At 42.1% G+C, this 22,574-nt stretch overlaps 1 protein-coding gene across 3 annotated transcripts in view; it reads right to left on the bottom strand.

Annotated features, from left to right (window-relative positions):
• RALGPS2 (Ral GEF with PH domain and SH3 binding motif 2) overlaps nucleotides 1-22,574 on the bottom strand; it is a 284,167-nt gene that overhangs the window by 49,369 nt on the left and 212,224 nt on the right. For all 3 annotated transcript variants that reach the window (XM_084635739.1, XM_084635740.1, XM_084635741.1), the window contains exon 13: nucleotides 21,203-21,354. In XM_084635739.1, coding sequence (XP_084491865.1) covers nucleotides 21,203-21,354 — 152 coding nt within the window. The remainder of the gene's footprint in view (nucleotides 1-21,202; nucleotides 21,355-22,574) is intronic.

Here is a 22,574-nt window from a genome sequence, read left to right as displayed (position 1 = left end):
AACTTTTATTCTGCATCTTTTCCTCTTCTGTTTGATATGTTTCATTGCAATTTCTCTATTTGGGGTGGTGTCGTCATGTACTTTGTATAATTTAAGCTGAATTTTTAATTACAGCTTAAAACAGGTCTTTCCAGGCCCAATTGTAGGAGATATAAAAAGTGTTTTAAAATACCATGTGTCTAATTCAGAGGCAAGTATAACTTTGATGGGAATCTAAATTTGTGCCTTTTACACTTGATTTTGGGCCCCTGAGTGTATAAGTCACATCAATAGAGTCCTTTAGTGGACTGGCATCTCCCAAAGTCCATTGTCAGTTAAGTGTTTCTTGATTGGGCACTTATTCTGAATAGTCCTTTCTCAAGAAGCTGACCAAATGCTTAGAATCAAAAACACTGAGATACAAGTACATAGCCTAACCCTAACCCGTTCCTTCTCCACTGCAGAGTAAAGTAATAAAACTCCAAAGCAGAAGTGAGGAGGGAGGGTAGTGGAGCACCCACACGGGGACACATCTTGAAGAACCTCTGTTACCGCACAAGGTGAGTAATGTTCTCTTCTTCTTTGAGTGATGTCCCTGTGGGTGCTCCACTTTAGGTGACTTCAGAGCAGTGCCCACCACTGGAAGGAAGGCGCTTCAGAGTGGAAGTCATAGCAGATGAAAGTACAGTAGGTCTGAATATGGGCTGGATGTATGCACTACAAGGTGGGTAGAAAGTTGGCTAGATTGTCGGGCTCAACGGGTAGTGATCAATGGCTCCATGTCTAGTTGGCAGCCGGTGTCTAGCGGAGTGCCCCAAAGGTCGGTCCTGGGGCCGGTTTTGTTCAATATCTTCATTAATGATCTGGAGGATGGTGTGGATTGCACCCTCAGCAAGTTTGCAGATGACACTAAACTGGGAGGAGTGGTAGATACGCTGGAAGGTAGGGATAGGATACAGAGGGACCTAGACAAATTGAAGGATTGGGCCAAAAGAAATCTGATGAGGTTCAACAAGGACAAGTGCAGAGTCCTGCACTTCGGACGGAAGAATCCAATGCACTGCTACAAACTAGGGACCGAATGGCTAGGCAGCAGTTCTGCAGAGAAGGACCTAGGGGTGACAGTGGACGAGAAGCTGGATATGAGTCAACAGTGTGCCCTTGTTGCCAAGAAGGCAAATGGCATTTTGGGTGTATAAGTAGGGGCACTGCCAGCAGATCGAGGGATGTGATCGTTCCCCTCTATTCGACATTGGTGAGGCCTCATCTGGAGTACTGTGTCCAGTTTTGGGACTCACACTACAAGAAGGATGCGGAAAAATTGGAGAGAGTCCAGCGAAGGGCAACAAAAATGATTAGGGGACTGGAACACATGACTTATGAGGAGAGGCTGAGGGAACTGGGGATGTTTAGTCTACGGAAGAGAAGAATGAGGGGGGATTTGATAGCTGCTTTTAACTATCTGAAAGGTAGATCCAAAGAGGATGGATCTAGACTATTCTCAGTGGTAGAAGAGGACAGGACAAGGAGTAATGGTCTCAAGTTGCAGTGGGGGAGATTTAGGTTGCAGATTAGGAAAAACTTTTTCACTAGGAGGGTGGTGAAACACTGGAATGCATTACCTAGGGAGGTGGTGGAATCCTCTTCCTTAGAAGTTTTTAAGGTCAGGCTTGACAAAGCCCTGGCTGGGATGATTTAGTTGGGATTGGTCCTGCTCTGGGCAGGGGGTTGGACTAGATGGCCTCCAGAGGTCCCTTCCAACTCTGTTATTCTATGATTCTATGAATAGAGTATCAGAAGATGCATGTTGTTGCAAAGCATAATATTGGGTAAATGTGTGTGGAGAGGCTCAGGTTGTGGCCCTACAGATTTCAATGATGGGAATATTATTAAGAAATGCTATGGAGGCTGATAGGCCTCTGGTAGAACGCGTGCAGATCCTCATGCAGATTGTTGTTCATGCTGGAGGTAGCACAGTTTTATGCAGTCTGATATTCATTTGGATAGACGCTGTTTGGAAATGGCGTTACCGTTTGATCATTCAGTGATTGAAACAAACAGTTTTGGAGATCTGCGGAAAGATTTTGTTCCATCAATGTAGAAGGTGATAGCCCTGCGAACATCCAGGGTGTGTAATCTGGACTGTCATTTGTCCACATGTGGTTTAGGAAAAAATGTCTGTAAGTGTATTGGTTGGTTGAGGTGAAAGGATGAGACAACTTTAGATAGGAACTTGGGATGTGATCTGAGAGCTACTTTATCTTTGCAAAAGATTGTGTAAGGAGGGTAAGCCATGAGAGCTGACAGTTCTCCAACCCTTCTGGCGAATGTAGTGGCCACTAGGAATGCAACCTTCATGGAAAGATGTAGGGGGGAGCTTGTAGCATGGGATCAAAGGGAGGGCCAGTGAGGGCATGGAGGACTAAGTTGAGGTCCCATGCTGCAGTGGAATTCCAAATATCCAGGTAGGAATTGGATAGGCCCTTAAGAAAACGTTTAGTGAACAGATGCATAAAAGTAGAGAATCCATGTACTTTATGATGGAACGCTGTGATGGCTGATAGATGGATACGAATGGAACTCATGGAAATGGCAGTCAGTTTGAGTTCCAGGAAGTAGTCTAGAATAAGAGATAAAGGGGCTGAGAGAGGTTCCGTCTGTTTGTGTCAGCACCATGAGTCAATTTGCCTCCACTTATGTATGTATGTGAGTCTGGTAGTTGTCCTACAACTGTTCAAAAGATGTTTTGTACATCTGCAGAACATGTCATTTCAGAGTCTAAAAGTCATGCAGCAACCACACTTTGAGATGGAGTCATTTGGGATCTGGATAGATGACGCGATCTGCGTCTTGTGATAGTAGCCAAGGTAGAAGCGACAGTGTGCGTGGTGGGCAAACAGCCATGTGGAGGAGGTAAGGGTACCATGTTTGTCGTGACCTTGTGGGAGCTATTAGGATCACTCTGGATCTGTCTCATTTGATCTTGTGAAGCACGTGGCTAGGAGGGGGGTGGGAGGGAAGGCGTATAGTAAGAGAGCATTCCATTTGATGAGAAAGGCATTGCCCAGATAGCATGGAGCAGAACTGGGGGCATTTGGTGTTTTGCACAGTTGCAAAAAGATCCATAGTTGGAAAACCCCACCCCACGTTCGGAAAATGTCTAGGAGTACTGGCGTGTTCAGCTCCTACTCATGGTCCTGGTAAAACTTCCTGCTTAGGGTATCTGTCATTGTGTTCAAGCAGCCAGGAAGGTATGAAGCCATAATACATTGTGCTTGATGCACCAGTGCCAAAGCACATGGCTTCCACACAGCGGGAGTGTGATCGCACTCCCCCTTATCTGTTAAGTAGAACATACAAGCTACATTGCCCGTGAGAATCTGTACCATCTTGTCTCTGATTAGCGGTAGGAAGTGGGAACAAGTGTTTCGAACTGCCTGCAGTTCTAGTAGGTTTATATGGAGATAAGACACTGTTGTGGACCATCGACCCAGTATAGAGTGTGGTTGCAGATGTGCTCCCCATCCTAGAAGGGAAGCATCCGTGGTAATGGTGATCGACGGTGGATTCGGTAGGAAGGGCACCCCTCTGTAGACGTTTTCTGGGTTGGTCCACCACAAAAGAGAACCTTTGACTGTCTCTAGCATGGTGAGCTTGTTTATACTGTGCTTGTGTGGGACATAATTTGTTTGGAGCCAGGCTTGTAGGCACTGCACATGTAATCTTGTGTGTCGGACAACAAAGGTTGTGCTAGCCATGTGGCCTAGAATTTGTAGGCAAGTTCTGGCAGACACTTACGGGCTGTTTTGTACTGTAAAGATCAAATTGGTTAGAGTCAGAAATTGTTTTGTTGGTAAGTGAGGCTGTTGCCTCTAGGGAGCTGAGGTCCACTGCCATAAAATTCCAGGTGTTGAACTGGTGTTAGAGTGGATTTTTTGCATGTTTATCTGAAGGCCTAACTTGGTGATCAGGGTTATTGTGTGTTCGGTGGATTTAGGGCTACCTGTCTTGTTAGTGCTTTCAATAGACAGTTGTCCAGGTAGGGAAAAATCATGATTCCCTCTCTGCGTAGACAGGCAGCTACCACGGCAAGTACACCGGACCATCGCTAGAACTCAGGATTTGGGATCCATGTACGGTACAGCGTTAACACGGGGACCTCGTTATAGCAGCAACTGCATTAAAATGAATTGCAAGTAAAGTAATTAAATTTAGGATCCATGGCCGCGACCGCGTTATATGCAAATTCGCGCTATATAGAAGTGCGTTCTAGCGAGGGTCCGGTATGCCTTTGAGAATACTCGAGGCGCAGTGGAAAGGCCAAAGGGTAGCACTTTGTATTGGAAATGGTCCTGTCCTATTGCAAATCGTATGAATTTTCAATGTGAGGTATAGATGGATATATGAAAATATGCATCCTGGAGATTGAGGACTGAGAACCAGTCCCCTCTCTTTCTAACACTGGGATAATGGTGCTCAGCGTGATTATTTTGAATTACTGTGTTTTCACAAATTTGTTGAGTCGCCATAGGTCGAGGATAGGCCTCCAACCTCCTGTTTTTTTCTGTGTGAGCAAAAAGTGGAAATAGAACCCCTTCCCTCTATACTCGGATGGTACGCATTCTACTCCTCCCAGAGACATGAGGCGGTCTACCTCTTCTTGCAGTAGATGCTCAGGAGAGGGGTCCCTGAAGAGAGACATGGAAGAGGGGTGGGTAGACTGTTTGGAGGTAAGGGGAATGGAGTAACCAGTTTTGATAATTTCTAATAACCATCTGTCATAAATATAAAGGGAAAGGTAAACACCTTTAAATCCCTCCTGGCCAGAGGAAAAACCCTTTCACCTGTAAAGGGTTAAGAAGCTAAAGATAACCTCGCTGGCACCTGACCAAAATGACCAATGAGGAGACAAGATACTTTCAAAGCTTGGGGGGGAGGAGGGGGGACAAAGGGTTCTCTCAGTCTGTGTGTTGCTTTTGCTGGGACCAGAGCAGGAATGCAGGTCAGAACTCCTGTTAAGAGTAAATAAGCAATCTAGTTAGATATGCATTAGATTCTGTTTTGTTTAAATAGCTGATAAAATAAGTTGTGCTGAATGGACTGTATATTCCTGTTTTTGTATCTTTTTGTAAGTTAAGGTTTTGCCTAGAGAGATTCTCTAAGTTTTGAATCTGATTACCCTGTAAGGTATTTACCATCCTGATTTCACAGAGGTGATTCTTTCACTTTTTCTTTAATTAAAATTCTTCTTTTAAGAACCTGATTGCTTTTTCCTTGTTCTTAAGATCCAAGGGTTTGGGTCTGGGTTCACCTATGCAAATTGGTGAGGATTTTTATCAAGCCCTCCCCAGGAAAGGGGATGTAGGGCTTGGAGGGATCTTGGGGCAAAGACATTGCCAAGTGGGCTCTTTCCCTGTTATTTTTGTTAGACGCTTGGTGGTGGCAGCAATAAGTTCCAGGGACAAAAGGTAAAATAGTTTGTACCTTGGGGAAGTTTTAATCTAAGCTGGTAAAATAAGCTTAGAGGGTTTTTCATGCAGGTCCCCACATCTGTACCCTAGAGTTCAGAGTGGGGAAGGAACCTTGACACCATCTGTCTGATGTAATACTCTGCCAGATTAGGTAAAATGGGTTCAGGCCATCTCTAAAGGTCTTGAAAGGTGTAGATGGTTCCAGTGTTGAAAGAGATGGAATTTGACCAAGGCCTCAAATTTGTCGTCTGGCAGTTGATGGTTACAAAATAGTATTCAAAGGAACAGGTTGCAGTTTCCTCAAGGTTTTTTGCTTCCGACCCTGCTGGTCGTAGTATCTATTGCGGTGTGCATAAGGGGTGGGGAGATTGGACTCATTTAGGGACTTGATAACTGCCCTGTCGTCTTGTGTCTTTTGATCTTAGGTGTGTGGATGTCCAGAGATTGCAATGTTGCCACTGAGTCCTTAAGAGTGTGTAACAACCAGTCAGTTTTGTCCATGAAAAGTTTGGATCCCTCAAATGGTAAGTCCTCCACATCAACTGTACCAGCTTTGGGAATCCAGATAGATGGAACCAGAAGGCTCATCTCATGACAACTGCAGTTGCTATGGATCTCGCAGCTGAATCTGCTGAATCAAGGCAGCTTGTAACGCTGTTCTGGTTATGACTTGACCTTTTGTGAAGAGCCAGAATTTAGCATAGAGTGGAAAGAAAATGAAGTAAGAGTGGATACAGCTGTAGGTAGGAGGAAGGGTAGTGTAGATACAAGTCTAATAGGTTATACTGGTAGTAAAATAACCGTGCCTAATAGGGTACAGAATGTGAGTGAGGCCAAACAGCAAAAATTAAGATGTTTGTACACTAATGCAAGGAGCCTAGGTAACAAAATGGAGGAACTAGAGTTACTGGTGCAGGAAGTGAAACCAGATATTATAGGTATAACAGAGACCTGGTGGAATAGTAGTCATGACTGGGCTACAGGTATTGAAGGGTATGTGCTGTTTAGGAAAGACTGAAATAAAGGTAAAGGTGGTGGAGTAGCACTGTATATCAATGATGAGATAGAATGTAAAGAAATAAGAAGCGATGAAATGGATATGACTGAGTCTGTCTGGGCAACAATTAAATTGGGGAAGAAAACTATTAGAGCCTCCCCTGGGATAGTGCTTGGGGTGTGCTATAGACCGCCGGGATCTAATTTGGATATGGATAGAGCCCTTTTTAATGTTTTTAATAAAGTAAATACTAATGGAAACTGTGTGATCATGGGAGACTTTAACTTCGCAGATATAGACTGGAGGACGAGTGCTAGTAATAATAATAGGGCTCAGATTTTCCTAGATGCGATAGCTGATGGATTCCTTCAGCAAGTAGTTGCTGAACCGACTAGAGGGGATGCCATTTTAGATTTGGTCTTGGTGAGTAATGAGGACCTCATAGAGGAAATGGTTGTAGGGGATAATCTTGGCTCAAGTGATCATGAGCTAATTCAGTTCAAATTGAATGGAAGGATTAACAAAAATAAATCTGCAACTAGGGTTTTTGATTTCAAAAGGGCTGACTTTCAAAAATTAAGGAAATTAGTTAGGGAAGTGGATTGGACTGAAGAATTTATGGGTTTAAAGGTAGAGGAGGCCTGGGATTATTTTAAATTAAAGCTGCAGAAGCTATCGGAAGCCTGCATCCCAAGAAAGGGGAAAAAATTCATAGGCAGGAGTTGTAGACCAAGCTGGATGAGCAAGCATCTTAGAGAGGTAATTAAGAAAAAGCAGAAAGCATATAGGGAGTGGAAGAAGGGAGGGATCAGTAAGGAAAGCTACCTTATTGAGGTCAGAATATGTAGGGATAAAGTGAGACAGGCTAAAAGTCAAGTAGAGTTGGACCTTGCAAAGGGAATTAAAACCAATAATAAAAGGTTCTATAGTCATATAAATAGGAAGAAAACAAAGAAAGAAGAAGTGGGACCGCTAAAAACTGAGGATGGAGTGGAGGTCAAGGATAATCTAGGCATGGACCAATATCTAAACAAATACTTTGCCTCAGTCTTTAATAAGACTAAAGAGGATCTTAGGGATAATGGTAGCATGATAAATGGGAATGAGGATATGGAGGTAGACATCACCATATCTGAGGTAGAAGCGAAACTCAAACAGCTTAATGGGACTAAATCGGGGGGCCCAGATAATCTTCATCCAAGAATATTAAAAGAATTGGCACAAGAAATTGCAAGCCCATTAGCAAGAATTTTTAATGAATCTGTAAACTCAGGGGTTGTACCGTATGATTGGAGAATTGCTAACATAGTTCCTATTTTTAAGAAAGGGAAAAAAAGTGATCCAAGTAATTATAGGCCTGTTAGTTTGACATCTGTAGTATGCAAGGTCTTGGAAAAAATTTTGAAGGAGAAGGTAGTTAAGGACATTGAAGTCAATGGTAAATGGGACAAAATACAACATGGTTTTACAAAAGGTAGATCGTGCCAAACCAACCTGATCTCCTTCTTTGAGAGAGTAACAGATTTTTTAGATAAAGGAAACGCAGTGGATCTAATTTACTTAGATTTTAGTAAGGCGTTTGATACTGTGCCACATGGGGAATTATTAGTTAAATTGGATAAGATGGGCATCAATAGGAAAATTGAAAGGTGGATAGGGAATTGGTTAAAGGGGAGACTACAACAGGTCCTACTGAAAGGTGAACTGTCAAGTTGGAGGGAGGTTACCAGTGGAGTTCCTCAAGGATCAGTTTTGGGACCAATCTTATTTAATCTTTTTATTACTGACCTGGGCACAAAAAGTGGGAGTGTGCTAATAAAGTTTGCAGATGATACAAAGCTGGGAGGTATTGCTAATTTAGAGAAGGACAGGGATACCCTACAGGAGGATCTGGATGACCTTGTAAACTGGAGTAATAGGAATAGGATGAAATTTAATAGTGAGAAGTGTAAGGTCATGCATTTAGGGATTAATAACAAGAATTTTAGTTATAAGCTAGGGACGCATCAACTAGAAGTAACAGAGGAGGAAAAGGACCTTGGAGTATTGGTTGATCATAGGATGACTATGAGCTGCCAATGTGATATGGCTGTGAAAAAAGCTAATGTCGTCTTGGGATGCATCAGGAGAGGTATTTCCAGTAGGGATAAGGAGGTTTTAGTACCGTTATATAAGGCACTGGTGAGACCTCACCTGGAATACTGTGTGCAGTTCTAGTCTCCCATGTTTAAGAAGGATGAATTCAAACTGGAACAGGTACAGAGAAGGGCTACTAGGATGATCCGAGGAATGGAAAACTTGTCTTATGAAAGGAGACTCAGGGAGCTTGGCTTGTTTAGCCTAACTAAAAGAAGGTTGAGGGGAGATATGATTGTTCTCTATAAATATATCAGAGGGATAAATACCAGAGAGGGAGAGGAATTATTTAAACTCAGTACCAATGTGGACACAAGAACAAATGGATATAAACTGGCCACTAGGAAATTTAGATTAGAAATTAGACGAAGGTTTCTAACCATCAGAGGAGTGAAGTTTTGGAATAGCCTTCCGAGGGAAGTAGTGGGGGCAAAAGATCTATCTTGCTTTAAGATTAAACTCGATAAGTTTATGGAGGAGATGGTATGATGGGATAACATGGTTTTGGTAATTAAATATTCATGGTAAATAGGCCCAATGGCCTGTGATGGGTTTTTAGATGGGGTAAGATCCAAGTTACCGGGGAAAGAATTTTCTGTAGTATCTGGCTGATGAATCTTGCCCATATGCTCAGGGTTTAGCTGATCGCCATATTTGGGGTCGGGAAGGAATTTTCCTCCAGGGCAGATTGGAAGGCCCTGGAGGTTTTTCGCCTTCCTCTGTAGCATGGGGCACGGGTCACTTGCTGGAGGATTCTCTGCTCCTTGAGGTCTTCAAACTACAATTTGAGGACTTCAATAGCACAGATATAGGTGTGAGGTCTTTTTTAGGAGTGGTGGGTGAAATTCTGTGGCCTGCATTGTGCAGGAGGTCAGACTAGATGATCATAATGGTCCCTTCTGACCTAAATATCTATGAATCTATGAGTGATTTGTAGTGTTCTTATCTATCATCTGGAATTAAGGCAGTAAATTCAGAGAGACTTGCATAGTTGTTGTGGTCATACTTTGCCAATAAGGCCTCATAGTTGGCAATTCTCAATTGTAAGTATGACGTTATTGACATGAACTGTGACCGTATAGATCATTGTTGCAACCAAGGTCCTACAGTTGCACCAAATCTTGTACAAAGGAGATCAAGTAAGGTGTCTATGGAAAGGTTGTAATTTGCCAGTTATGATTATGTTGTCTGTATGTGTGTATCATTTTTGTATTTGAAGTTATGAATATTGGTTATGTACTTGTATCTTGATGTGCTTGATTCTAAGCAGCATCAGTGAAGCATTTGGTCAGCTTCTTGACAAAGGACTATTCTCAGTAAGTGCCCAATCAAGAAACAAAACAAAGTCCCAATGGATTTTGGGAGACGCCAATCCGCATCTGAGCTTTCCTGGGAATGTTCAAACTAACATGTAAACAATGGCGTTGGCCTGCAAAAAGCTGAATCGTTCATGGACATGTGACTTGCTCACGTGGCTACAAACTCCATCTTGTTGCTGTGATTTTGCACAGAAGAATGAAGGGATTTCCACCCACAAGAGAGAGAATATAAAAGACCCTGGAAGCCCCTACACTTTGTCTTCAGCTGGCTCAAGAGATGGCCTCTCCACCCCAAAGAGATGCCTGAAAGAAACTGAAACAAAGGACAGCAACTATGGGGGTGTGAGTGATTGCTGGACCCAGGCCATAAACTACTACGTTGGTCTGAAAAGGATTGGGCCCAGACTAGGAAGAAGTCCAGTCTGTGAAAGAAGCTTATTGGGACATCTCTGAGGGTCAGATTTACCTGTATTCAGTTTCCTACTGTAGTAGGCTTAGACTTGCATGTTTTGTTTTATTTTGCTTGGTAACTTACTTTGTTCCGTCTGTTATTACTTGGAACCACTTAAATCATACTTTTTATACTTAATAAAATCACTGGTGCTTATTAATTAACCCAGAGTAAGTAATTAATACCTGGGGAAGCAAACAGCTGTGCATCTTTATCAGTGTTACAGAGCGTGGACAATTTATGAGTTTACCCTGTGTAAGCTTTATACAGAGTAAAACGGATTTATTTGGGGTTTAGGCTCCCAGAAAGACTGAATACTGGGTGCTGGGAAAGTCCCTGTTAACTGAGAAGCCCCTGGGCTAAGTGAATCTTAGTTACTATGTACTGCAGGGGGGCGTAGCCCAACCTCTTGGTCTATGCTGTAGCTGACTGGAGTGTCTAACTCAGCAAGATGGGAGAGGAGAGAAGCCTTCTCTGGCAGGGGGGGTTTGCTCTCAATGGTATCCCGGCACATCTAGTGACAGTTTTGAGGGAGTTTATATGACCAAACCCATCAGAGTAAGGTTGCAGCAGACTATGCTTTGTGGCTGAAAAGATTCCAGTTTTTGTCATTTGGAGTGTTTCTGTAGCACTGTTGCCTACCCCATTCATTGACTGCGTCAATCACCAATGAATTCAGTGTCGGATGCGAAAAAAGGGAATTCAGAGCCATATGCAGTATGTAGTATTTTTTATCAGACCTATTACAGGTAGGTGGAATTGTTGCAGGAGTTTGCCAGAGCAACTTCACAGGGTCCATAATCACATCATTCATGGGAAGGGCGATTTTAGATGAAGTTGATGGGTGCAGTATGTCAACTAGTTTGTGTTGCGATTCCTGGACTTCTTCCAGTGGCAACCCTCTTGTAGAGGTCTTGAAATTGTTTAAAATCATCACCTGTGGTGGGAGGTGGGGACATAATAGTGTCATCTGGTGAGGATGAGGCACGGACTTCAGGTGGATTGTCTGGATCAGAGAATTCCTCCTCCTCCACTTGAACTCCCTGGTCAGAGGTGCTGGGTGGGCCTTGTGGCATCAATAAAGGTGCATGACATATGTCAGCTGTGGAAAGGCCAACAGGTATGCCCCGCTGTTGTTGTGGATATGTAGCCCACGGGTTCCAAAAAGGCCACTGTGGATGGAAGGGCATAGTGGGCATCCAGGGCTGCCTGTACCAGGGCTGGTTGGGAAGGTATGTTGAGTAGCTTGTGCACTTAGGGGTGTGCATGGTAGGAGCAGCCACGGGGGAGGAATGTGGTGGAGACTGCCCCTCATCCTCATCTCCATCCTCATCATCACTGAAGAACTGTGGAGCAGAGGTGGAGAACTGAGTTGACTAAGTGCTGCAGGTACCAAGGTATCATTGGTGCGCCAAGGATGGGAAACTCCGGTACTGACAAAACAGAGAGGTTCCTGTGGCGGAGGAATTGCTGCGACGTGTCTGGTATCAGTACCGTTTGTGTGGTAGGAAACGGTACCGCATGCTGGAAATTGCTTGTCGGCACCAGTGTGTGACTAGAGTGCGCGATGGTCACAGTAGGTGGCAGCATTAGCATCAGAGTTAATGAAGTGCTTGGTACCGATTCCCTTTTCATGGCTGACGGTACCACTGCATGGAGTTTTGTTTCCCCTTGGTACCTGTGACCAAGCTCGGCTGCTTGGGAGATTTCAGTTTCTTGGTACCGATGGTGCCGAAGGGGCCCACTGTTTTGGCCGTTGACACAGCCGGTGCAGTTGGTACCAGCAGCGTTTGCTCTTGAGCAGAGCACCTTTTCTTGGCCAATTCCAAAGTTGGGGACATGGTACCCTGTTGTTTTGCTGCCTTCTTGGTGGGTTGATCAGGAGCTCATGCAGTGGAGGAAGGGCCCTTATAAGAGGCTGCCAATGGTGATTTCTGGCCGGGTGAGGTGCATACCGCAGGCTCAGATGCTTGTTGGAGAGACTTCTCCATGAGGAGAAGTTTCAGTTGGACATCTCTTGCCTTTCTGGTGCAAGCTTTCAGATTGTGACAATGCGAGCACTTCTGCGGTATATGTGCCTCTCCGAGACACCAGACACACAGCGTGTCCATCTGAAAGAGGTATAGAAAACCTGCAGGTAGGCAAGCGTTTGAATCCAGCAGAGCCAGGCATGGCCCTCAGGCAGCATACTCTCCCCATAAAAAATAAAAGGAAGGAAGATCAACAACCACGTTGTTGTGGTAGAAAAGGAAACCTACAGCCCTAAGAAGAAAATTTAAAATAACATTTCTGAGAGAGAGATAAAATAGGAAGGCTAACTATTCTGAGAACTAAAACTAAGCTATTCCTAAGCTGCGAGGTACTGCTAAGTGCTCCGACTCCAGCCAAAGGCGGTAGAGAAGGAACTGAGGTGGGGTTGGTCGCATAGCGCCAGTTAACTGCCTGAAGCGGTGCGAGACGGAGACCATGCATGTGCAACCCAACCAGGCACTGCTACCTTAAATCTCTGACTACGGGCACAGGGCGCACCGAGACCTAAAGTGGAGTACCCACAGGGACATCACTCAAAGAAGAATCAATGGGTCTCCACACAATCACAAAAGTTTTCCCACACTGTTCTGGTTGCAGGATCAGGGTCTTCGAACTTACATTCTTTGGGGAAGAAACTGTCTCTTCCTATGTGTTTACACACTGCCCAGCACACTAAGGCTACAAGTTGACTGGGGTATCTGGGCCCTGCAATAATTCAAATAAAGTGATCAGAACATATTAATTTCAGTTCCTGTAACTGACTGCTTTAAAAGCCAATCTGAAGTAAAGAACAGCCGAACCATTTAATTAACAGTTAAAAAGATGAGTGAGCACATCTCCCAAATAAAACCAAACCATTCAAAACAAAAAGCATAATAGGAAAAGAACATGTTTCAGTTAGGGAACTTGGATACCCAAATGTTTGACTTTATCCTAGCATAAGTGCTCCTTAATTAAAAAGAAAATAAAAATTTTGAATAATTTATTTGAACCCTTGGGTAAAGCCTTTTGCAATTAAAGAATAAGGCACTTGGTATTTTCACGGTTTCAAACAGAGCTGTCATTGTGACCACATACACCCCTATATTCACACTGTACACACCATTGTAATATAACCTTTGTACAAGATATGCTTTGTGGGCAGTGTTGCCGCTAATTTTTCCCACCCATGTGCGGAATGAATCTTATGATGTGCACCACTGTGGAGGTGATGTGTGATACATCACCTCCTCAGTGGTGCACATCACAAAATTCATGAGGCGGGGGTGGGGCAGAGGGGGTTCAGAGAGTGGGAGGGGACTCCATCTGAGGGTGTGAGCTCTGGGGTGGGGCAGGTGATGAGGGGTTTAGGGTACAGGCTGCCCCAGGGCTACCGTGGAGAGAGAGAGGACTCCCCCCAGCTCTCTCCCCCTGCAGCAGCACCAGGGCTGGGGGGAGGAGGGGTGCCTCTCCCCACTGTGGCAGGTCTGGGGCTGGGGCCACGGGATAGGCACCTCTCCCAGGGCCACGGCAGGTCCAGTCCAGGGCTGGGTTGGGGCCACGAGAGACCCGCCTCTCCCATGGCCGCAGCTGTCCGGGCTGGGGCGGAGGAGGGGGCACCTCTCCCCTGGCCGTGGCAGGTCCATGCCGGGGCTGGGTTGGAGCCTGGACTGGGGGAGAGGAATCTCTCCCCACTGCAGCCCTGAGCGTCTGCACGGTGCTTAATAGGTTGCTGCGCAGCTTAGAGGGAACTTAGTTTGTGCGGTATCATTTCAAAACTAACAACTTGCTGGTCAATAACATCATGGTGAAATATATGTAGAAACATTATATGTAAAGTTATAAATATAAGCTGAAATTAGGCCTGAAATGTGTTTTCCGGACAAGTCTGGGTAAACCAGTTTCTCAAAGACAAAGGACAAGCTGACACCTCTAGCCAGGTATCATCCAAGTGGACGGGAAATCACCTATCAAGTGGCCATTCTTTAGCAAGGAAGGGGAACAGGAACAAACAGCATGGAACCTCTTTCACCACCAGACTCCCTGTCTCCATCCTCATAGAGCGAATAAATTTTATCTTGGGGTAACTCTCAGGAAAATGCATTTCAAAGGGTGACTGAGCTATAAAATTGAGGGGCAAAAACACCCCAAGTGATCTTTCCCTATCCATCTCTTGCTCTTTCATCTAAGAAGATAAAAAAACAGCCTTTGGACTTTTGCAGCAGATACTGGCCTGACAATTTGGTCAGCAATGTTACTAGGAACATGTGGTAAGGAACTTCACCTTGAACCAAATCTTAATTTGTTAAATCTTAGTACTAGGAAGCATTTATCATTCTCTCTCTTGTAACGATTTCTGACATTAATGACATACTTTTGTTCACTTACAACCTATCTCCTTATAGTTAAATAAACTTGTTTTATTCTTTAATCAAAACTAATTCAGTGTTATGAACTGTGCGGGTAACTCCATTTAAGATAGCAAACTGTTGTATACTGATCCCCTTAGAGGGGCAATGGACTTAAAGGAATACTCTAAGGAATACCTGCAAGGCCTTGAGTAATGGCTATGTGCACAGAAAAGGAGTTTGCTCGCACACACAGTATTCTCTGCATATGCCCCGAAAATACTGTTTGATATAGAGCTTTCTTTCCATTAATGCCTTTGAATTCTATTTATTTTTCAAATCACATTAATCCCTATATGTTTTGGCTTTAAAAAAAAAATTCTACAAGAAAAGGAGTGTTAAAAGCAAGTCCAATTTAGAACTCTAATGTTTAATGGTGGCTTTACTAAGCTGGTAACCTTGTTTCTCTCTACTTCTTTCCTTATTTTTACATTGATTTAATTTCATAACAGCAGTAAGCACATCTTTACTGTGACGGCTACATTATTTGAGTGACTGAAGTCCTTTATTCTTAGAGTCATATGCCTGGTGACACCTATTAATGTAAGTCACTCAGAAATGAATATACCCTGTTGTATCTTTATACTTAAATTTTAATGCATTAACCTACTTCTTAAAAACACTTTTTGGTGAGGACTTCGCAGCCAGACAGTGCTTTAAAACAGTGTTTCTCAACGTTTTTGATACCAGGGACTGGCATACTGCCTTCCTAACCTGTCCAGGAGATCTCAGGGACCTGACTGGTCGTTAAGAAACACTGCTTTCAAAGATTTACAAATTCCTCAACATCATGTGTATTTAATTTTTTTTTGCATTCCAGCAGTTTCCCCTTTTTCAGATAATTGAAAATTTTTATCTGATCTTCTGCTTTAGATTTAACTGCAAGTTTCTGAAAATAAAAATAATCCTTGCTATAACATTATTGTTGCAAAGGCTAAATGAATTTTGGGGGATTGTGTAAGTAATTTAAAAAAATTGAGAAACTGTCCTATTAATAGCAAAAAAGTTTGTTTTTTTTAAAATATGATTCACAGTTTAAGAGAGAAGCAGGCCTTGGGTCATCGGTGGCTGGAATAGTTTGGTGCCTACATCTATTCATTTCTAAAAATTTCCTTCCCCTGCTTTTTTTCTTTTTCTTTCTACAATGTATAAAGACTGTCTAAAAGGGGTTTTCCCCTCTTTTTTTCTGTATTATAAATTCAGGTTTTGTTTACCTGTATTTTCTGGAACAATCTATGGATAACTGGACAACCAGTAGGATCATGACACCACAAGTACCAAGGAAGTGAAACTTGACTAACTGAGAAGGGATTTTTAATCACCATACCTATAACTGCTGTGTGTGTTTGTTAACATCTATATACCTCAAACACTTGAACAAACATGAAAAATGTCTTTATGAAAGATTCAGTTTACAACCCCTTCAATTAATACATGAGAAAGCTTCTACTCTAGTTGTCTAGTTCTCCAAAGAGATCTCCAAAACACAAAGGAAGAAACAAGAGTATTCCCACAGTATTCTTGTCAGCAAGTTAAAGAAGTATGGGCTGGATGAATGCACTATAAGGTGGGTAGAAAGTTGGCTAGATTGTCGGGCTCAACGGGTAGTGATCAATGGCTCCATGTCTAGTTGGCAGCCGGGGTCAAGTGGAGTGCCCCAGGGGTCGGTCCTGGGGCCGGTTTTGTTCAATATCTTCATTAATGATCTGGAGGATGGTGTGGATTGCACTCTCAGCAAATTTGCGGATGATACTAAACTGGGAGGAGTGGTAGATATGCTGGAGGGTAGGGATAGGATACAGAGGGACCTAGACAAATTGGAGGATTGGGCCAAAAGAAATCTGATGAGGTTCAATAAGGATAAGTGCAGGGTCCTGCACTTAGGACGGAAGAACCCAATGCACAGCTACAGACTAGGGACCGAATGACTAGGCAGCAGTTCTGCGGAAAAGGACCTAGGGGTGACAGTGGACGAGAAGATGGATATGAGTTAGCAGTGTGCCCTTGTTGCCAAGAAGGCCAATGGCATTTTGGGATGTATAAGTAGGGGCATAGCGAGCAGATCGAGGGACGTGATCGTCCCCCTCTATTCGACATTGATGAGGCCTCATCTGGAGTACTGTGTCCAGTTTTGGGCCCCACACTACAAGAAGGATGTGGATAAATTGGAGAGAGTCCAGCGAAGGGCAACAAAAATGATTAGGGGTCTGGAACACATGACTTATGAGGAGAGGCTGAGGGAACTCGGATTGTTTAGTCTGCAGAAGAGAAGAATGAGGGGGGATTTGATAGCTGCTTTCAACTACCTGAGAGGTGGTTCCAGAGAGGATGGTTCTAGACTATTCTCAGTGGTAGAAGAGGACAGGACAAGGAGTAATGGTCTCAAGTTGCAGTGGGGGAGGTTTAGGTTGGATATTAGGAAAATCTTTTTCACTAGGAGGGTGGTGAAACACTGGAATGCGTTACCTAGGGAGGTGGTAGAATCTCCTTCCTTAGAAGTTTTTAAGGTCAGGCTTGACAAAGCCCTGGCTGGGATGATTTAATTGGGGATTGGTCCTGCTTTGAGCAGGGGGTTGGACTAGATGACCTCCTGAGGTCCCTTCCAACCCTGATATTCTATGATTCTACGACTTTGTATACCTTATATATCTAAAATAAGCCATTTAAATTTTTTTAAACAAACCTATTTTATACATCCTAAAGCAGTAAGGGCACAAAACCCAACCTTCCCTCCACTGGACATCACCTTAAAATGTTGATTTTTAAACTTCTTGAGCAAAACACTCTAACAAAAACACAACCTCCCTCTCCCCCGCTCAAAAAAATAAAATGCCCCAAAACCGAAAAAAAAGCATAAACAGGAAATATTTATCTCAGATCCGCACTCCTTTGCACCCTGCTTAAAAGGAGCTCAGCTACAAAACTGAAACTCACTTTAACTTATTAAACTTTATATAGCTATCCAAGTTTTCTTTAAATACCCTAAATATACCATTTGACTCTATCAACTCAACAGGAAACCCACTTCACCCATTCAATACTTTCTGTAAAATACCACCGTCTTAAATTCTTCTCAATATTTGTTCTTTCCAATGACCTCAAATGGATCCTTCTGGCAAAATTTTATAACTATTTTTACCTAGTTCAAATACTTCATCTGAAAAATCTTTAAACATCCTTGTGTCTATCCAACATACTGTGCTTGATACTAGTCAACATCCCATTAGCTTTCTTTATTGCTAATAACTCCTAGGCTGAGAATTTAAATTTGACTTGTGCAGGCTTTTAAAAGAAATGGGCTTCTATACTTATTTGCTTTGTAATTGAGAAAGAAGGCCTGAAAGGGTTTTTTCTTTTATTTTTTTTAACTGTAGAAATATTAGGAATGGCAAGTTTGGTGTTCGCTGATTTGCTGGATAATGTCAGAGATCTCAGGGTTGTTTACTGTGAGCTTTAATACCTTGACTGAAAGTGTGAGGGTGCTGAATCTTTAATATAGGCTTTCTAAAGCCAAATGTTCATCACATAAGTGGGTATTAATAAAAACAAATATGCAAACAAACACCTAACAGTTTAAAAAAGTATTCAGACTAAAAATGTTCCCCTTTTTTGAATCCTGTGATATCATTTTTCTAGTGCTCCTATCACCATAGACAATCTCTAGCCTAAACGGAACCTGAATTTTTAACCTAAAACACAAGTGGAAAGAGATCCTTTTCTTAGGAAAAACATTTCAGCCTTCTTTATACATCATGAAGAAAAAAAGGACAAACCCAATTTTTCTTTGAAGATCCTCTTTAATTGTTGGGCAGATCCTCAGTTGCTGTAAACTTGAACAACTCTGTTGAAGTTAGGGAGGGAGCCAATTTACCCCCACTGAGTCTGTTATTAAAATCAGACCTTTTCCCTACAATATTTTAAATAATTCAGGGCTACTTAAATTTTACTTCTCTTGCGCACTGTATATACTCAAGGGCATCATTTTACGAAGACTTACCTTGTGTCAAATTCATAATTTATGTAACTCCATTGACTAACAACAGCCATAAAATTGGTCCATCATATTTCATATTCTACTTAAGTTTATAAAACAGCTATATCACTATGTTCTAACACCACCTATTCTGGTATCTGTACATTTTAATGCATATATTTGACAGCTTTGTCAAAATCATTAATAAAAGTGCACCAGTCCCAATGCAAGTATCCTATAGGATAACAACCTAAAAATGAAACTTGTGTATTCACAGGCCTCAGTTATTTCCTCAATGTATGCCTTTGCCATAAGCTCAGTTAACTTATATGTAGCTTTATGCAATACCAAGCATGAGACCCAGGTTTAGGAGAAAAAAAAGTCATTTATTTTTATGTTCAGAGGTGACTTTTTATCTTTCTGTTCCTAGGCCCCAAATTTGATTTTCCAATGCAGGCTGATTGTGACTTAGAAGGATTCCAAACACCTGAAGAGTGTACTCCATGGGGCCACATCACACAGCAGTTCTGTGCAGTTCTCTCCTACTGGATATGGTGCCAAAAATAGAAACCAATGTACGTACTGTAACCAATCTACACACACCACTTATTTATAAAAATATAATCTCATTTGGAATCCAAGTATTTCAGGAGTGGGAATTAATAGGAAAATTCATAAAAATGTTGATGCTATGATAGGTATTTTTATTTCAACTCAAACCTTAAAGAGAAGCTTTCTTGAATTAGTTCAGTTGAAGTTAAATATCTTTCTTTGACCCTGTATCATTACAGCTTCTGCCACCATAAGGATAAGGACTGGAGTTATACTTGAGAAACTGGAACACACTGGAGCAAAGACTGTTGTCTTTGTTTAAGGCAGGAATATACAGACACTAAAGATTCTAAAATTTTTATCACTTTCCTCCAGGATGAAAGGTCAGAGGAATTAGTCTGAAATTAGAAGTGGATTTGGGCCCAAAAGAATTTCTGCAAGACTGGATGGACTACAAACATATTATAGTATTGTTTGAATTTTAATGGACAAAAACTCCGTTTCTTATTGACTGGTTGAACCATTTGGATTTCATACTCAGGCATAGACTCCCAGGGGTACACACCTAGGACTTCACCCCTAAAAAACCCCTGCAAAACACACCAGTGACCACCCACTATAGTAAATGCATGAGTGGGCAAGTGGACCAAACAGACAAATATAATAGAAGTCACATGGGGGAAAGGAGCAGAAAGACAGAGGAAAGTGAAAATTTTAAACTGCCCTTCTCAAAATGCGCCAGCTCCCTTTCAGCAGCAACAGAAGTGCCGGTGACTTTTAATACAACCTTTATTTTATAAGTTAAATTGAGAATTACATAGCTAAAGCCCCATCCTGAGAGATGCTGAACAACTGCAGAAGTCAACGAAGGTTAGCTGACTATAGATGCTGGGACATAAAATGCTACTTAAAAGGGTAGCCTGGCTCCTGGATGATAGGAGGAGGGAAAAAGAGTCTAAGGATTAGTCTTCACTACAGTGCTACATCAGCGCAGCTGCATTGGTGCTAGTGTGGACAGCGCTTAGGTCGATGTAACTTGCGTGACTCAGGGGGGTGGCTTTTTCACACACCTGCGAGACGTAAGTTGCATTGACTTAAGCGGTAGTGTAGACAAGCCCTAAATGATGCAGGAAAGTTTAGAAACAAAAATTGGTAGAAAAGTTTAGCAAGCACCTGTCCCCTATTATTTTCAATATATTTATTGTTTTTAAACTTTTTCTATCACCACATATCCTACTAGGAGCTATTTCTCCCAGTACAAGGATAAAGCTCAAACTCCCTTAACCACCAAAATTGTTTTCAAAACCTGGAGTTCAAAATAATGAGCAATACTCTATTAAGCTATAAAAGACACACAATTAACAGACTAGTTTCTCATGTAGTTTAATGGGTGAAGCCCGCACCTGAAACTTGCATCAATAATTTACTAAGTGCACACTCAATGTGTGCTTATCTGAAACATCTGAAGATTACCACCTTTTCCAGTAAGACTTTTACTAGATAGAGGTTTTCTTTTTTACCATTTAAATTTGTGTTGTTAATTCAGTATCACATTTTAAATAACGATCAGTGCCAGCAGGCAGAAAGTTTTAATTTGGCATGATTTGAACAAAGGATTTGCTTTGAAAAATATCTGGAAAGAAAGTAGTAAAACAATTATTTGGATGTATCATTGAATAGGTTTAAAAACAATCATCTAATAATGACCTGTCAGCTGTAGTTCAGGTCATGCCATTTATTCTGCCACTTTTCACACACAGTCCCTCCGCCCCCACTGCACATTCCTACCTACCTTTGTTCTAAAACGCTATCACGATTTTATAATAGTCCTGCTGGTACACACCTTCGAGTCAACTGTACTAAAACACATTTTGACTAGCACAGCTAAATTTTAAAAATGTCTCACCTATTGAAATTCCACTAGAAAGGGTGGAGCTCTCTGCTTGCCCTCTGGATGGGGCATGAGGTTCCATGACACTGTCGTCCAATAGGTGCCTTGGTCCTGCGTTGGGGAATGTTGCACTTTTAAACTCTGCTGTATTCATTTTGTGTATGAAACTGGAACAAATGAGGATATAAATATTCTTAATGCATTTCAACAGCCACAGCTTCAAGGTATTAAAGAATAATACGTAGTTTGCTGTGCACCGCTTGATAATTTAATGGGCTCACTGACAGAGCACTAGCAGTATAACTCGCATGGGTTATTAATAGCAAAATTGCACAATGCCCCTGAGGGCAGAGGGATGACTGGTCCTTGAAATAACATTTATCTGAATGAAAATGATGGTGCTTTAATTTAATTACAAGAACTTTGAAAATTAACTGTATTTTATATGCTAGGGACAAAATGAGTTCATGTTAGCCTCATACTTGCACAGATAAATGTCATGTTTTTATTGTAGTTTATAAAGCTTTCACATGAAAGAGATGAATTAGAGAATAATCTCTAGAACGTGCTCCTTGAGATGACAAGGGAACTGAGGAGAAACTGACACAGTTTTTGGGTATACTTTCAAAAGAAGGGTAAGGAGGGTTGCTCAGCCATGGAACAGATTTAATTATACCTTAGAAGGAAGTTGACTATCTGCCTCAGCAAAAGGTAAGTGGCATGTGAGATATAAAGCTGCTCTAGAAGTTTTTCTGCTGGGTTTTTAAGAGTAGTCAATAAGAACAAATAAAAACTCCATGATTTTTATTGGACTTTCAATATCTTTTTTAAAAAAAAATGCTTCATGAAGAAGGAAGAATGAATGTGCTTCTCTAAAAGAATGATGTAAGCAGGCCCAAAGGCCAAAGTGTCAATGATGTAATCGGACCATATCTAGCTCAGAGTGGAGCAGAAGGGGGTAATCACACATTGGAAAGTCAAAACTCAATAGGTATCTTGGTGGAAAATGCCTCTATTTAAAAAAATAATCAAAATGTTTTAATTACAGAGACTGACTAGAGACTATAGCACAGGGTACACCGGGAAACAGAAGTCAAAGCTGAGAAACTTTATGTTGACATGGGACAAATGTTACTGATTAATGGGCTGCAGTGCCAGAGGAGCTCCTTTATGAACAACAGTCAATCACAGCTCATCGGAGCACTGGGGAGAACAAACCAACACCAGTTGATTCTGACAGCTAGAACTTCTGAGTTCCTGCCAGCTCTTCCCACAGATGCAAGAGCCAGTGTGTAGGAATACACTGAGATTGGTATTCTCACTGTAGCATAAAATTCCTTACCTGTATAACTATTGTTCTCTAAAAGTAACATTCTATACAGCTCCA

The sequence above is a fragment of the Lepidochelys olivacea genome (genome assembly GCF_965140295.1).
Source record: "Lepidochelys olivacea isolate rLepOli2 genome assembly, chromosome: 8".
Classification (NCBI taxonomy): Eukaryota; Metazoa; Chordata; order Testudines; family Cheloniidae; genus Lepidochelys; species Lepidochelys olivacea.
Note: the sequence above shows the minus strand (reverse complement) of the source record. Positions and strands in the feature narration are given on the sequence as shown.